The sequence below is a fragment of the Elgaria multicarinata genome, chromosome 2 (genome assembly GCF_023053635.1).
Source record: "Elgaria multicarinata webbii isolate HBS135686 ecotype San Diego chromosome 2, rElgMul1.1.pri, whole genome shotgun sequence".
NCBI classification, from domain to species: Eukaryota; Metazoa; Chordata; class Lepidosauria; order Squamata; family Anguidae; genus Elgaria; species Elgaria multicarinata.
In genome coordinates this window covers 65714300-65731074 of record NC_086172.1, presented here as the reverse complement: position 1 = coordinate 65731074, position 16775 = coordinate 65714300, and the positions used below count along the sequence as shown (strand labels likewise).

Genomic DNA, 16775 nt, shown 5'->3' with positions numbered 1-16775 from the left:
TACTGTAAAGTGCTCTGTTCATGTTCCTTCTGCTTGTACAAGAAGGAAGTTAGATTGCCTGGAGGATACCATTTCTGGTCCCCATCTTCTGGCCTGATTTCACATTGCCTTCTGAGCCTAATGCAAGGTTCTGCCTTTGATCTATAAAGCCCTGAACAGATTGGGGGTGGCAAACCGGTGGCCCTTCAGATGTTGGTGAACCTCAGTTTCCATCCTCCCTGGCCATTGACCATGCTGTCTAGGTCTGGTGGGCCACAGGTTCCCTGCCCTGTCATACACAGACTTCCTTCTCCATATGCCCAACCACGATCTCTTCAGTCAATGGAGAGTGTGCCCCCTTCCCTATTCAATCTCCGTACCAAATCAGGACATCTTGTACATGTGGGGTGGCATTTGTGGGAGCTGCCAGTAACTCTGGAACTCTCTTCCTGGGGGCACTTGCCAAGACCTGAGTAATCTGGGATGTATTGCAAGAACCATTTTGACCTGAAGAGCAGAGGTTTGTACATATTTTGTTATGTGCTTATTGCGTCTGATGCCTTATGTATGTATAAGAAGTTGTCAGACCCCAACTCCCATCAACTGCAGCTAGCATGAATGATGGGAGTTATAGTCAAATATTATCTGGAGGGCCATTTGATTTAAGTAAATAAACGTGGAACTGGGCAATGGCTTGGGCTGACCCAGCTCCAGAAGTATCCTGTGTCCAGGCAAGTGGAGTAACACCAGGCTGCCTAGTGGAGGCAATCACAAGTCTTCTTCCAAGTATCAGGCAGCTGTGTATGCTTGTACCATTGCACCCTACTCTACTTTGGTAGCTGCCTATGCAGAGAGGCCCCCAGTGAAACTGCTGCTGTGATTTATCTGCACTCATCTGCATAATGCCTCTGTGCCATGATGCAATTGCAGGAGGCACACCCTGACAGGAGGGAGGGCTGTTGGAGATTTTCTTCCTTTTGTCTTACATATGGGAACACATCTGCTCTTCTTCCTCCATTGGTGGCCATAGCTAGCAAATGAGCTTCCAGCACATTCCTCATCCTCCCACGTTGTGGCTGGGGCTTGTGGAACCTATAGCCAAGTCTGCCCATAGAAGTACAATGTAACACTGAGCTTTTTCATTTGCATGTGCAGATGACCTTTTTAAAAAAGGGGGAGAAGCTTATTTGAGCTCTCTTCCTGTGAAGGCCATGAGTAAATAAATATTGTTAACATGTAAGGCTCCATTGTGAAGACACCAGGTTGGAATATATTCACGTATTTGACACTGTGTAATTGGATCTCATCACATCCTGGGAATTCCCTGCTTACTTATTTATTTATTTGTGAACCGCCCAGAGAGCTCCGGCTATTGGGCGGTATAGAAATGTAATAAATAAATAAAATAAATAAATAATAAATATTTATTTATTACATTTCTATACCGCCCAATAGCCGGAGCTCTCTGGGCGGTTCACAAAAATTAAAAACATTCAAAGTATAAAACAACAGTATAAAACCATAGTATAAAATACAATATAAAAGCTCAACCAGATAAAAACAGCAGCAATGCAAAATTACAAATTTAAAACACCAAGTTAAAATTTATTTATAGACTGTTAAAATGCTGGGAGAATAAAAAGGTCTTCACCTGGTGTCTAAAAGCATATAATGTAGGTGCCAAGCGAACCTCCTTAGGGAGCTCATTCCACAGCCAGGGTGCCACAGCAGAGAAGGCCCTCCTCCTGGTAGCCACCTGCGTCACTTCCTTTGGCAGGGGCTCGCGGAGAAGGTACTTTAGAAAGTAATTTCCCCTCTTTTATTATACATTACTGGTCTTGCTTTCCCTGTTCATCATTCCCAGTAGCTGCTAGTCAGGAGCAGGCCTAAGCTAATTGGATTTTGATGGGACTCTGTATTCGTTTGTGCCCTCCTGCGTAATACTGCATAATACAGTATACATAAACTGTATTTTATATTATGGTTTTATACTGTAGTTTTATACTTTGAATGGTTTTAATTTTTGTGAACTGCCCAGAGAGCTCCGGCTATTGGGCAGTATAGAAATGTAATAAATAAATAAATAAATAAATAATAAAAAAAACATATTACTGCCCCTTGCATGTTTGGCCTTTTGGCCTGTTTTTGTTAAAAAATAAAAATAAAAATAAAATATAATCATATATCTCTATACTCAGTGTGTGTGTGACACATAGACACATACACACACCCTGAGTGGTCTCTATTCCGCAATTAATGTTTCCAGAGAAGGCTTTTATTACATTGTTGCTTTGCCTTATTCATGGAATTTTATGGGCTGGGAGGGAGCAGATAATACCATCTTCTACTCATAAACCTCCCATGTTTATCCACTGCTTCTTCTGACTTATTTCCTACCACAGAAAATCCACTAAGGAACAAAAAGATGGAATTGCAGCACATTTGGATGTACTAAGAGCTCTCCAGCAGAAAACACACCAAATCTTATGCCACAATAAATTTCTTTAAGGTGCCAGAAGACTCTCAGGAGTTTTTCTTGCAACACGGCCACCATTGGCTCTTGTGGAATTGGCTGTAAATTGTCACTTTACTGACATGAATTACTGACTGTGCTCCATTATCTGAGCACAAATGCAGACTTAAAGCAAAGTTGTTATTTCCAAATGAGAGATCAGTAAACAACTTTGAGGTGATTATAGAGTGGAGGTGGGAGTTGTCACACACCTCCTCAACATGCCAGGAATGTTTTCCTTCCTGAAAATAAAATGCCACATATGAAAAAGACAGGAAATATGCAGTTAGTGAAAAAGTTCAAATTAATCTCTCTGTGAACTGAACATTATTGTCCTTAATATTTTAAGAGCTATCATTTTTGGTCTCACATCAGACCTTGCACAAAAGGCACAAAGCATAAGATATGTCAGCTGTGGTCAAGCCTCCACCGTGCTCTGTTTTTTTATTTGTTAATGTTGCGTAAATAAATATGCATATGTTCCCTGTGGCCCAGCAGATCACAAGGAGACCCCCACTGCTGAACAAATAGTCTGTTCCCAGTGAGTCGGGATTCCATTAGCTTTAATAAATCTCATTAGCTTCAATAGAATTGTTATAGACTTCATCTTTTTTAAATATCTATGTATCCATCCACACATACGTGTGATGAGAGTCAATATATTTCAGTTGCATGTTTTTAAGTTGGGGAACCGGGGATGAAAAAATGTCACCATAGTCTAACATACACACATATGAAAGGGCAGGGGAGCAGAACCTGAGGCTCCAAATTGGGCTTTTGGGGGTGCATCAGAGGGCCCTTCCCTCTTTTGCCCACCCACCAATCATTTGCTAGTTTCCTTTTGTGCAGTTTTCTATAATGCTGAAATGCCTCTCATAAGGCTTAGGGGGTCCTCTTAATGAACTATTTATAGCAGGCTCATGACTGACCACTCAGGGACATTTCCTGGTCAATTACATGATGCTCCATTCCTCCAGTGCCTTCAATTTCATCATGAAAAGACAAAATCACACTATAAAAAAGATTCAGAAGACAGCACCATCTTGTGGTTGTATAAATAAAACATAGAACTCCCAGTTAAAGGGGATGGGGAAGGGAAGTGTGATTGAAATGGAAGCCAGAAAGCTGTGGTAGTGTTGCTAGGTTTTCCCCTGGTGAAAAAATGTTCCAAGTTACTGACAGTAAGAGCTTTAAGCTACAATATGCTGGGACTTTTAGTATTTTGGCCCCACCTCACCACTGGAATGAGAAATGGATTTTTATAAATTAATTTGTTAGATTTGGTTCATTTAATGCACTGGATGTCATTTGACAAGTCCCTGCTCAACGTTTTCAAGCTATGTTCCTTCCCCAAATTTTGCAGTTGTGCTGTAGGAAAGTGACTACTACTTTGCACAAATTATTCTTTAGCAGCTTTCTGCAGCCTGGTACCCTCCATATGTTTTGGAGTATAACTTCCATTATCTTTGACCATTGGCCATGCTGGCTGGGGCTGATGGGAGTGATAGACCAAAACATATGGAGGTCAACATGTTTGGGGCAGGCTGTGTTCTTGCACAGAAACCTGGTTCCTCTGAGAATTACCCATTTTCCAGCTCCTGTTGTGCTCCATTTTGTACACGTATACATTCAGTACATGTACTTATGCTCACACTTAATGGCTAACTATCAATCCCCAAGTTGTGATAGAAAACTTTACAGATGACTAAAATTATCAATTCAAAAAGTAGTTTATTTAACATTTGAAATTCAGGTCCTAGATTTCTTCTTATCTTCTTTTACTGTTTTAGAAAATAGTTACAGTTTAGAAATGCTACAAGTTACAACACATATACTAAAAACAACAATATTTATTAGGGACAAAGACCATGTGCAAATCAGCACCAGCGCTATCATATTCTCCAGCATTTACTGACAAAATAGCCTTTAATAGAAATTGGTTTCATAAGCTCAGACAAGAGTATGATATAGGATGCCATTTAGGGTTATTTCAGACTGTCAGCTCAAAATGGAATTCTAATGCATTTTAACTCTCCATGGGATAGTCTTGAAAGACTCCATGGGATAGTCTTCAGAGAAATAGTGTGATAGCCAGCCCACATCTAATGCATGTGGGATGCCTTATGACAGTGTCCTGCATTTTAGGGAAATCTGAATGATGTGCATTCATTCAGTGCATGGGAGGAGAGTGCTCAGCATTTTGAACCAGAACTGAAACTCCAGGCTTGCCTTCCTCAACTTGGTCCTTTCCAGGTGTTTTAACTACAACTCCCATCAGCCCCAGCTAGCATGGGCAATGGCTGGGGATGGTGGGAGTTGGAGTCTGGAAGAGCACCAAACTGAGGAGTGCTGCTCCAGGAGCCATTGCTAGAAAAATACAAAAACTTCCAAACAGAAACATTAATTTGAAGTAAGTTCCTAGGATCTTACAGAATAAATTAGAAAGAATTGAACATTTGCTATGTGGTAAATTAGAAAGAATTCCACATTTCTTGTGCTGTAAGCTGATCATTTGGGAAGGCCTATATTTGGTGCAGTAGACCAATCTTTCAAAAAAGACTTCACATTTCCTAACCAGACGTTTGAGATTTCTCTTGAAGAAAATAGCGCAACATCCTTTCTTTCCACTAGCCAGACACCCATTAGTTTAAAAAGAGCATCTTTATAGCACTACATAGCTTCATACAATGAGCATCACTAAACAAAATTAAGTTTGACAAGGGACCAAAGAAGAGAAATGAATCTGGCAACTACTGGCTGTTCCTCACTATAGCTCTGTTTGCATATAACAGTAACAAATCATGCGTTAATTAAACCTAAGAACTAATTGTAGGTTAACTTTGAGTTGCTTAATCCACAAGCAACCCATAGTGTCTTAGTTTGCTCATCACACAACCTACAATTGGGCTGATCGAAAGTTGATTACGCAAAACTCCGGCTCGGCACACAATCCTGCAAATGGTAGATTAATTAACCCACAATTTGTTACTGTTATGGGCAGATCTACACCAAGCAGGATATAACTATATAATGTGTCCTGGGCATAAACAGTTGTCGAAACCATGATAAACTGTTATAAAGCAGTAGTGTAGATCCTGCCTAGGTCACTATGAAGGCTTCTTAGATACTGCATCGTAATAATACCTGATCATCTTTTTTCAGCCACCCAAACTCTAATCATTCAATAAGAGGAAAGTGTGTAAATATATGTTTAGTGAAGGAGCAAGAACTGTCTAAGGGACACAGAACAAAACATTCTTCTGGGCATTAATCATGGTATCATTTATGAAAGTGCCTTAAGCGTTCTGTATGAACATACTTTCAGTGCCATGATTTACAAAGTGGATTAGACTAGCTATTTGTCTCTTCTCTGGGAAGCACAGTCAGAGGATGGTTTTCACATCCTGGTTTGCATGTTGTAACAACCCACTGTTTGTCAACCATGGGTTGTTACAATGTGCAAAATTGTCTAGATCTATTGACACGCTGGATCTATATCCTCATGCATTATATGTAAGGGTTTCTTAAGACACCTTAGAGAGATAAGCAGAGTGGAAGAAGCAGACAATACTGTCCACTCTGACAATCAGCTGGTGCAGAGACAGGTACAGGTAGGAATTGTCTAAATGAACTAGGAGTGTAGACATTCAGTCAAACTTAGAATCATAGAATAGCAGAGTTGGAAGGGGCCTACAAGGCCATCGAGTCCAACCCCTGCTCAATGCAGGAATTCAATCACATTCAAATTCAATCATTTCAGATAGCACCTTAAGAAATAAGGCCTCAGTGCAATCTCTTCTGTCTGCCCCACTTCTTGCACACCTCAAATTTCCTACTGACAATAATGGGCGATTTGGGAGCACAACGGATACGCCCAGACAGGAAAATGGCAACAGCCATTCCCCACTCATTGAAGTTAATGCAGTATTGATTTAATCAAACATATCATGAAGCCACACAATAAAGGACATAGGAATGGCAGTGAACAATGGAGAATTAATACTCTATAAATATACTTAAATCTGGATGTACAATCTATTTTAATTGTATTGAAAGGGGGTGGGGAACCTGAGCCTTTTAGGAATGCATTCTTTTAAAGTTATAATGGGCTTGTCCATAGAACAGTGTATGAGGCTTTTTCATCCCTCAGCTCCACATGTCTGCAACCAAAAGTACAGATGATCACAGGGTTGACGTATGTCACATTTTTGTCCCTTTTGATGGTTCATCAACAATACTTATCCCACAAAGTTGTTTTTCCCCCAAAGTAATCATGAATACAAGTGTAGAGGGTTCTCTACACTTTGGTATCTGGTTTTTTTTGGGTGTTGTTGATGGTTTCTTGAACAAATTTATATGGCATGAACCAACCCCTCTTAAGCAAGGCATATGTGGATCTTGACACCATGAGGCCATATTCTGGGATAGGTAACCTAGTAAACTCCAGATGTTAGAGTGGCAGTACTTCCAAACAGAGGGCTTCTTGGACTATCAATCAGAAGGCATTGTAGCAGCAATTATCTCATTTTTCCTCCTTGGATTTCCTATGGTAGGAAAAAAGACAGAAGAAGCAGTAGAAAATCATGGAAGAGCTATGAGAAGAAGAAAATGCCATCTGGAACCCTCCATAAAATTCCATGAAAAAGGCAGGGTAATGGCACTATAAAAGCCTTATCTGGAAGCATCCTTGGACTCAACACTCATAACTCCATAGCCCTTGGACTACAACACTCATACCCCATGTAAGCTGTGGCTTATGAGAACTGTAGTCCCAAATTTTTAGAGGGCACCAGGTTGCCTTCTCTTGCCTGCTCCTTTTGGTTATTATGGTTGTTGCTTTACCAATAAACTGATCGCATGTATACAGAAGTGACGATATTGTGATACGTGCCTCTGGGTGAATTTTAGAAACCATCCCTGTCAGCAGGTTAGAAACTAGATCAGTCTTGAAAGCCACACTAAAATTGTCCAAGCTTTCTGTTTAATATGTTGTTGTTTTTAACAAGAACACTGAAGAGAATTTAAACCAATATTCCCAGCTTGGACAGTTGCCTCTCAGAGGGAGAACAGGAACTTAACTTCCTGTGATTTTGATAAAAGGGAAATAAAACTGACAAAAGTTCTGAACACAGCATTCCCTGATCTATATCCTGTAAGGGCTGCACAACGTGACACCACTTTGAAGGATCATCTTTGTTGTTTCTCTCCCCAGCCCCAATTGTCTCATTAAATCACAGTAGCAAAGGTCTCTTCTGGGAGCACCAATGTGCCCATGGACACCTCTCTTGGTACCATCAGAATCCTTGCTGCTTCTGGCTTTTATTTCATTTCTTAAGACTTTGTTTGTTTAAAGTCGGAAGCTGGCATGCTGCCAAGTGAAGTGCTGCCCTCCAGTGCAATCTTTGTTTAGGTTCAAAAGTGTGGCTTTGTGTTTCGGAGATCAGCCCCCACCTCTGCCTTGTACTTAGTTTCTTGAGCAAGTTACTTTTCTTTTAGCCTCACCAGTTAACCTTCTGGGAAATGAGGGGTTCGTGACCCTCCATAGTAGCCATTTTAGGAATGGACAAGCACCCATGACACTCTAATGTGTCATGTGCCCACTCACTCCCAAGAGTTTGCGGCCTCCTTACATAAGCAAATACTGTAGGTGTTACTTTGTAGTGCAAAAACATGTACGGGTGTTAAAGAGTATTGTCACGAATATGTACCTTATTGCAGTTAAATCAGTCAAACAGTTTTGTCATGTCCAAAATCAACTTGTTTACTTGTTTCCAGCATCCTGCTGTAGTTCCCCCTATTAAGACGTTCTCTTCACAGGCTACTTTTACTAGAAAAACAAGAGCAATGCACCAATGGAAGAGATTTCAGATAAAGTGGAAGAAGGGTCACTGGAAAGAAGTATGGGATAGAGAGACAAAAAAAAGGTGGTTAAGGTAGCGGATGACCATAGAGCAAACTGCTACCGTAAAGACCTTAGTTGCAGGGAGGGTTCAAAAAACATATACACTCATAGTGCACAAGTGTTAGTATTATGTATAAATCTTATATGCTCTCATGAAGGAAATAAGCAAAGCCATAATAATAGTTAAAATAGGCCATGCTAAAATGCAAATTATTTGAGTTTATTCAGAGGTGAAGCTCTAGTATTAACCCAACTTCCTGCATAGTTCAGATGTTTATTCTCATACTACCTACTGTGCAAAAATAGAAATGGAGATTCAGGAAAAGAACAAAGCAAATTTACACAGTGTGTGTCTTATCCCACTTAGATCCTGGGTTTGGCCCCCACCCAGCTAAAATTAGTTGTGACTAAGTCAAATTGAAAGCAATGTGATTTGCCTTATTGGTTTCAATGGGACTTGAGTCAGAACTTAACATAACTTGATTGGGACTCTTAGGTTTCTGAATTGAGTTTTAAATTAATGGAAACTACTAATTTACTAGATCATTACTTTGGATAGTTACAGTATTGAAAATCTCAGCAGATCATACTATTCAACTACCAGTGTCCAGCATCCATTATCAACTGAGCATGAATATCCTCTGAAGGTGGTATGCTGTTGGGAATCTTTTGTCTTCATGTAGATGAAGAAAACCGCTTGTCCTTTTCAAACACTGATTGGCCTCGACATACTTCTCAGTGTATTTGGGATAACTAATGTCCATGATTATTAATTTTTTCTTATTCTGTTCCAAGGGAATGTTATGCTGTTAAGGTGAAGTCCACTGATTCCATTAAGGAAGAAAAGGAAGGCAGCAATGAACTCACACCAGTAGGTTAACGTAAAGCCTGTGAAGGTGATGTAGTCCCTCAGAAGAATTAAGAAGCTCAAAACTCCAGTGGATGAGAGCAGAAATGAGAAGAGAATGAGAACTGATCCCATGGACCACTTCCTTCTTGAGTTGATGTCTTCACAGACTTGGGAGACCATGAGAAGTTCCAAGCCAAAGATGGCTACAACCACAGCAAAAGCCACCATACTTCTTGCAAGTGTCATTCCTATGTTTATCCCTCTGACGTTGGCCAAAGTGAGGTTGGTGACACATTTCAGGGCACTGTTATTCCCAATGGTGCAGAAGTGCCACAATCCAAAGAGCTTTCCTTTAGCAAAAAGCCAGTGGCCGTCACATACTGCAATGGATGACAGGACAATTGCTATTGCAACACAGAGGATAATGAGACTCCTGATAAACGTCTCAAAAAATGATCTCTTTGGTCTTCTGCGGGCAAGTAACCACTGGGCCTTAAAGAGATGTTTCCAAAAGAAAAAAGAAAGTTAAACATGGCTCCTGTATTTTAAAGCAAGATATATTTATTTTAAATCATAGTCAACAAACAGGTTGTGTGACTGTTCAATAAAGAATATTCAATAATAGCAATAACCATGAACATTAGTTAAGATACCCCATAGACAGTTTGTACACAATTGATTTGAGGGTGCTTTGGGAAATGAAGGCATAATGTTGTTGTTTTTTAAAAAAGTCACCATGAATGTATCCCCTGAATGCATAGAAGCAGGGGTAAATCTTATCAGAACAACCTCCCCAAAACAGGACATTTTTTGGTGGATTCTGTTATGATTCCTGCATTGAGCAGGGGGTTGGACTCGATGGCCTTGTAGGCCCCTTCCAACTCTGCTATTCTGATTCTATGTATTCTATGGAGGAGCAAGCGTCATCTGTAATATTTCATTCACAAGGAAAAGAAAACTGATTTATGCTACATTTTAGTGTGACATCCTTCTTTGGGTTTTTGTATGCAATGCCCTGGCTGATACCTATTCAGAGAATCAATGAGACACCATTTTTAAATAGTAGCATGTATAGCTTGCATTCTGCTAGCAGAGACCTGCTCTTGGCAGCATCCAGTGGGAAATCCTCTCTCTCGCCATCTGACTATTTGTAAATACTCTGTGTGTGGGAAGACATTTGTTGCATGTGTGACTTGTCTCATTTCCAGTATTCCATTCCTGACTACACTGCAACATTGCTTGCCTGGCCAAAGCCTGCACTGGAACTTCCCCAATATAACATTCCAGGCCATTTTACTGTGGCTTGTTCCATGGAAGAGCATTGGCTGTTGTTATAAAGTAGACTTCATGTCCTGCATTTTAAATGAGAGAAGTAAAAGTCTCATTTCCCCTACACGTTTTTATGCGTGAGGATTACAGCTGTACCAAATTTGAAATTTTTGTATACTGTGATAGTACCCTCACCATTTTGATGTCCTCGTCAATAAAGATAAATTTTATTGTAACTTTTTGATTGTTGCTCACTTGAGAGTAGCCAGCTATCTCATATGTCTTCCGGAAAGACAATGGCCTTCCTTTCAGAAGTGGTGGACTACAAACCCCAGCATACAGGTTGCTGGTAACAGAGTTGTAGTTCACCACATCTGGAGAGTGCCAGTCCAGAGAAGGCTGCAATAGACCATTGTCAATCTGCCTGTTTCTTGAAGGAATCTTTGGGAAACACATTAGTTTTTCATTGACTTCATTCCACCAATGTTCCATAACAGTAAAGACATTCTGAAAGGGATTTGTGACAAAATATACTTCCAGCCTGTGGGCCACTGTCTAGATCAGGGGTGGGCAACTTGTAGCCCTCCGGGTGTTTTGGCTTGCAATTCCCATTATCCTTCATCATTGTCTATGCTGGCTAGGGCTGATAGGAGTTGTAAGCGAAAACCTTCCACCATGTGTAGAACGTTGCATGTTATGTGGCATGTTGTTTCAGTCCTTCCAGCTCCAGCCATGAGCTTCAGGTTGTTTCAGGGTTGCCAAGGAGACAAAGTCAGGCACTCACAGGTTTGCTTACAAGGAGACTGATTTATTGGCATATTACAGCACATTCAAGCATATTCCAATAAAGGTGGACCAGACTGCGAAAGCTTCCTGCTTAGAAGCCTCTTCAACCAGTCTGGACCCCCCACCCCTGGGCACAAGAACAATTATAGCATAACTGAACTTGGCATTGCTGCCAAGTTAAGCAAGTGATGGATTACATAGCTACTAATAACAAGGCAGTTCTTCTCATCATAAGTCTACATTGTCTTCTCATCATAAGTCTACATAAGTCTTCTATAGCATAAGTCTACATTGTTGTGATAAACAAGGCACTACTTGGCATTACTTTGGCACACATAAGGATCCTCTTCATCCAGGTGCACTTACTAATTGGATGAAGAGGCTGGGATGTCAGCTTGTTAGAGCCTCCAGATACAGTACAGCTTGTTAGAGCCTCCAGATACAGTACCAAGCTACATAGATAAGACACTTGCTGTTCTCATGAGATCACTGTAACTGTGCTTTTGACCCATGAGTCCCATAACACAAAGTAATGTTGCTGACTGGTACAGAAGGCAATAAGTTTGCTAGCTTAGAAGCAGAAGCAGCCATTCACCCAGAAGCCTTTGCAGGCAGCCATGGTTTGCCAGCCTCCAGGCCATACACATGTATACACAATCTGTCAGCCATAAAAGAATGATGGAATTATGCTTGTGGTGTGCATGCCCTGGGTCATCTGTGATATTCTCGATGTGTGTGCATGTATGTGTGCATACAGAAAGACAGGCGCCTCAGACTTACCAGTGTGCCCTGATGTGTGTGGTAAGGGCCAATTCAGACATTTAGAACAAAATGGCAAACATTTGAGTGGTGGTGATTAAATTCCCATTCCAGTGATTTGGTTAATTGGTTGATTTTCTTGTTTGTTCTACAAAGGCAAGTCTTGTCTGACTGATCTACTAGCATTCCTTGAGAGTGTCAACAAACATGTAGACAGGGGTGATCTGGTGGACATTGTTTACTTGGACTACTAAAAGGCTTTTGCTAAAGTCCCTCACCAAAGGCTCCTGAACAAACTTAGCAGTCATGGAATAAGAGGAGAGGACCTCTTATAGACCAGTAACTGGTTAAAGAATAGAAAGCAGAGAGTAGGAATAAATGGCCAATTCTCCCGATGGAGGGAAGTAAATAGTGGGGTCCCACAGAGATTCGTATTGGGACCAATACTTTTCAACTTGTTCATAAATGATCTGGAATTAGGAGTGAGTAGTGAAGTGGTCAAGTTTGCTGATGACACCAAATTACTTAAGGTTGTTAAAACACAAAAGGATTGTGAAGAGCTCCAATAGGATCTCTCCAAGCTGGGGGAGAGGGCATCCAAATGGCAGATGCTGTTCAATGTAAGCAAGTGTAAGGTGATGTGCATTGGCAAAAAACACCAACTTCAAGTATAACCTAATGGGATCTAAGCTGGTGGTGTCCGAACAAGAAAGCGATCTTGGGATTGTGGTGGACAACTCGATGAAGGTGGACAGCTACTAGTCCTAATGGTTATGTGCTACCTCCAGTATCCGAGGCAGCAAGCCTATATGCACCAGTTGCTGGGGAACAGGGGTGGGAGAGTGCTCTTGCACCATGTCCTGCTTTGTTGGTCCTTAGTCAACAGCTGGTTGGCCACTGTGTGAACAGAATGCTAGACTAGATGGACCCTCGGTCTGATCCAGCCTGGCTCTTCTTATGTTCTTATGTTCATTAGTCAAAGATGATGGTTAAAAGGTCATTTGATTGTTTCATCACAACCCATGACAATCTGCATTTTCCCCATCACTGCAAAATGGCTTGTAAGCAACTACAAAAAGTTAGTGGGAAGGGGCTTTCCTGAGACTACCAAACACAGAGCTGTGAGTTGAAAAAGGAACTTCCCAACAGTGTTGTAGTGGATGACAGGGTCAAAGTTTGGGAACTTTTTATGAACAGGGGCAATGTTATCTGCCAACCCTCTCAGGCTTTGCTGTTCCCTTTGAGGTTAGCTGCAATCCATACAGTAAGTGGATGGGGTGGTGTGTGTGTATTTCTGTAATAACAACAGATTGTAGTGCGCTCTCCCTGCTGTAATGCAAAGTATTTTGGGATGGCTTGGTCACAAATGGGCAATTAAAATGGTAATACCCATTCTTTTTATGAAAGAACTTTCTTTTTATGAACAATCTGATGAGGCTGAGCAAGAGAGAGTGGATGCACTGCCTACAGTGTCTGAAGGTGCTGGTGCTGGATGAGCAAAGGTCACAGGTAGGGATGTATCAGGTTAAAAGAGCAGAGAGATAGGGGACAAAGGTATGAAGGCAAGGATAAGAAGATTGTGCAAGATCTGGAATTTGACAAAAGGCCAGTGAAGAGATTAAAGGTGGATGTCACATGATCAGTGTGTTGAGGAAGGCAAATAATTTTGGCTACAGAGTGCTGGATAGACAGAAACAGATGAAAGTAAGACTATGCAAGACCAGAGAGAAGAAGACTATGCGGCAGGGTCTTGCTATTTACTGTGTTATCTGTACAGCACCATGTACATTGATGGTGCTATATAAATAAATAATAATAATAATAATAATATGGCAGTAATCTGGTCATCGATGACCAGAGCAGGCATCAAGAGCTTTTGCTTTGGGGTAAAGAAGCAGCTTCGTAATTTTATAGTGCTATAAAGGGAGAAGTGAAATGATTTGTAGACAGACTGGGGTGGGGTGGCAAAACAGGAGATAAATGAGTCAATGAAGAGAAGCGTTAATGAATAAAGGGAGTGAATGAGGAGAGGAGGGCTTCTTGGGCATATTTTATTTTTATTTATTTATTTATTTATTCTGATTCATTTGTAGATACCTTTAAGGGTGGAACCTTCCCAAGACTGGAGAGGACAATAAATCATCTACTATAGCAGCCTTCCCCAACATGGTGCTGTCCAGATGTTTTGGACTTCAACTCCCATCAGCCCAAGCTAGCTTAGCCAATAGTGAAGCATGCTGGGAATTGTAGTCCAAAACATCTGGAGGGCACCAGGATGGGGAAGGCTGCATTGTAGGTATAATGAATACATTACAGGAGATGTTTAAAGCAGGGGTGGGCAGATTTCAGACTTGTGGGACATACTTTGTATTTTAGTTGAACTCAATGGTCCACCAACCAAAAACAAGGGACCGAGGAGTCAAAGCCAGATGAAAAATTGTGATTCAAGGAACCAAGCCATTTACCTACTCCATCCCATCCACTCTGCTCCACAAGACTCCATGTATTTCTGAGTTATTACAGATCAGAGATTCTAACACCCCAAAATCAGGTTGAGTAACTTGTGGCCCTCCAGAGTTTCAGCCTACAACTCCCAACATCCCTCACAATTGGCTTTGCTAGCTAGGGCTGATGGGAGTTGTAGGCTTCTGAAGGGCAACAAGTTGTCCTGTCCTGCTCTAAAACAACAGCAGAGCTGCACAAAGACCTGGTCAAATGCAGCCAACAACACACATATTTTACAGGTAAGGAATACTGATAAGAGACTGAGAGAGATATGATTAGTACAAGGTCAGTCACAGAAGAGGGGTTCTCCCCCTAACTTGAAGTTTTACTTGCAATTTTAAAACTATTGTAAGAAACCCTTGGAGATCTATTGAAAATCATTCAAGGATCTACCAATACATCCCATTCCACCTTCTACCTATCTTTGGTTTAAAGGATATGTGAAATGGTTTGAAGTCTCTGCAGCCTTCTCCAATTTGATGCCCTCCAGATGTTGTAGACTTCACCTCCCATCAGCCTGGCTAATGATCAGGAACACTGGGTGTTGTAGTCCAAACTATCTGGAGGGCACCAGGTTGGGAGAGGCTGTTCTAAAGTGCTACATGAATGCTAGATTATTAGTATGTAAGTGTGTGTGATATATAATCTTGCTGGAAGTTCCTCAAATGATACACAGTACTCCTGTGCCTTAAAACCTTAGCTTACAACTCAAACTGTATTCCCTTTAAGCATGTCCTCCCTGTTACATCCCATGCTTCCTTTTTTCTTAATTGCAACCCCTGTGGTGTATTTTTATTTTTAAATAGCTCCTGTACAAAACCTCACAAGAGCCACGGAGTAAGATCCAGTTTTGCTGAAACACCAGTAATAACACGCCAGCAAGGGATAGAGTTGCAGATCCTTGTAAACAACTCTTTGCAATCCATGAGAGAAAGGAGGAAATTGGGCAATTTAGGAAAATTATTGGCATTCGTATTCGACAAAATCTGTACTGTGAAACCACAGTGTACCAGAGCTCTGCATCTGAAGCAGAACCTTTTAGTATGTATTATATTAAAAGGTATTTTTCCAAGTCTGAAACACGTCCTAAAACCACTCTCGATTGTAACTACTAAGCAGATATTTATTTATTTTGTCAGTAGTGTGTGGAACTTAATCTACAAGGGTAGATCAGACATTCAAACTCAGGTTTCTCAGGGGTGGGTTGGAAAGAAAAACAGCCTTAAGTTTGCTAGACGGAAGGCCTCCTTCTTCGTTGTCCCATCATTGGAGTACCAGAACGATATCTTTATGGGCCTACATTACAGAGAAAAACTCCGAGAGCGAGAGTGCAACAACCGGTATTTATAATTCACAGGCGGAAGGATTGTTTTCTCTTGTTTAAACACGCGCGCGCGCACACACAAATTACGAAGAGCAACAGGTGGCAAAAGAAGTCAGAGTTGCTGGCTGCGCTGAGCGGCTCTGCCTGTAGGGTGAACCGTAAACATGTACAGGCGGCGACCAGGAGAGAACAAAGGACCGCGGCGCAGAGCTTGCAGAGATGCAAAAACACTGCCATTCTTCCCACTCCAAACCACAGAGATTCCCACCCCAAGACGGACAATCGCTCCTGGTTGACCCACCCGAATTACCTGCACTGATATGGCTGTCATGCTGACTTCTGCTCCTTCCAGAGGAGGAGGAACACGGGAGAGGAACTTCGCTTGGCTTTGTTTCTGGTGCTGACAGGGAAGTCTCCTTTTCTTCCCCCTCCAAGCTCCCAGCTCAGAGCCAGAGGGGCTCGGGGAGGAGTCCTGGGGGCAGCGGCCGCTCCAGCGACATCCCAGAAATGCTGCGGGAGCCGCGCTCCGAGGCAGCTCCGCCGTTGCCCTTTGAGTGGTCTCTCGGGCTGAGTCAGCAGCCCGGCAGCTCAAGGGAGGGAGGAGGCGGGCAAAAGCGGCTGGAGCCGGCAACGGGAGGAGGGGGAGGGAGGCGGAGCGCTCTGGGGAATCGCCGCGTCAGGGAAGGGCAGCTGGGCCGGCCGGTCTGCCCCCAGCCAATCCTCGGGAGGCGGTGGAAGGAGACGGCGGTGCGCAGCCGGGGAGCGCGCTCCGGCCGGTTTTCAACTCCGGCGCCTGAGAGGGATCCTTGCAGGCGTAGCGGGGGTTCGAGCTGCTTTTATCCTTTGTCGCCTGCCTCCCGCAAAGGGTCAAACCAGATGTGATGTGGAC

The 16775-nt window shown here is 42.1% G+C and overlaps 1 protein-coding gene across 1 annotated transcript; it reads right to left on the bottom strand.

The window, feature by feature from the left end:
* Window positions 1-4248: 4248 nt before the first annotated feature.
* TMEM37 (transmembrane protein 37) lies at window positions 4249-16454 on the bottom strand. Its single transcript, XM_063116636.1, has 2 exons — window positions 16197-16454; window positions 4249-9735 (listed from the first exon to the last, which is right to left on the bottom strand). The coding sequence occupies exons 1-2, from the start codon at window positions 16215-16217 to the stop codon at window positions 9163-9165; spliced, it is 594 nt and encodes a 197-aa protein (XP_062972706.1). The 5' UTR covers window positions 16218-16454; the 3' UTR covers window positions 4249-9162.
* Between the last annotated feature and the right edge of the window lie 321 nt (window positions 16455-16775).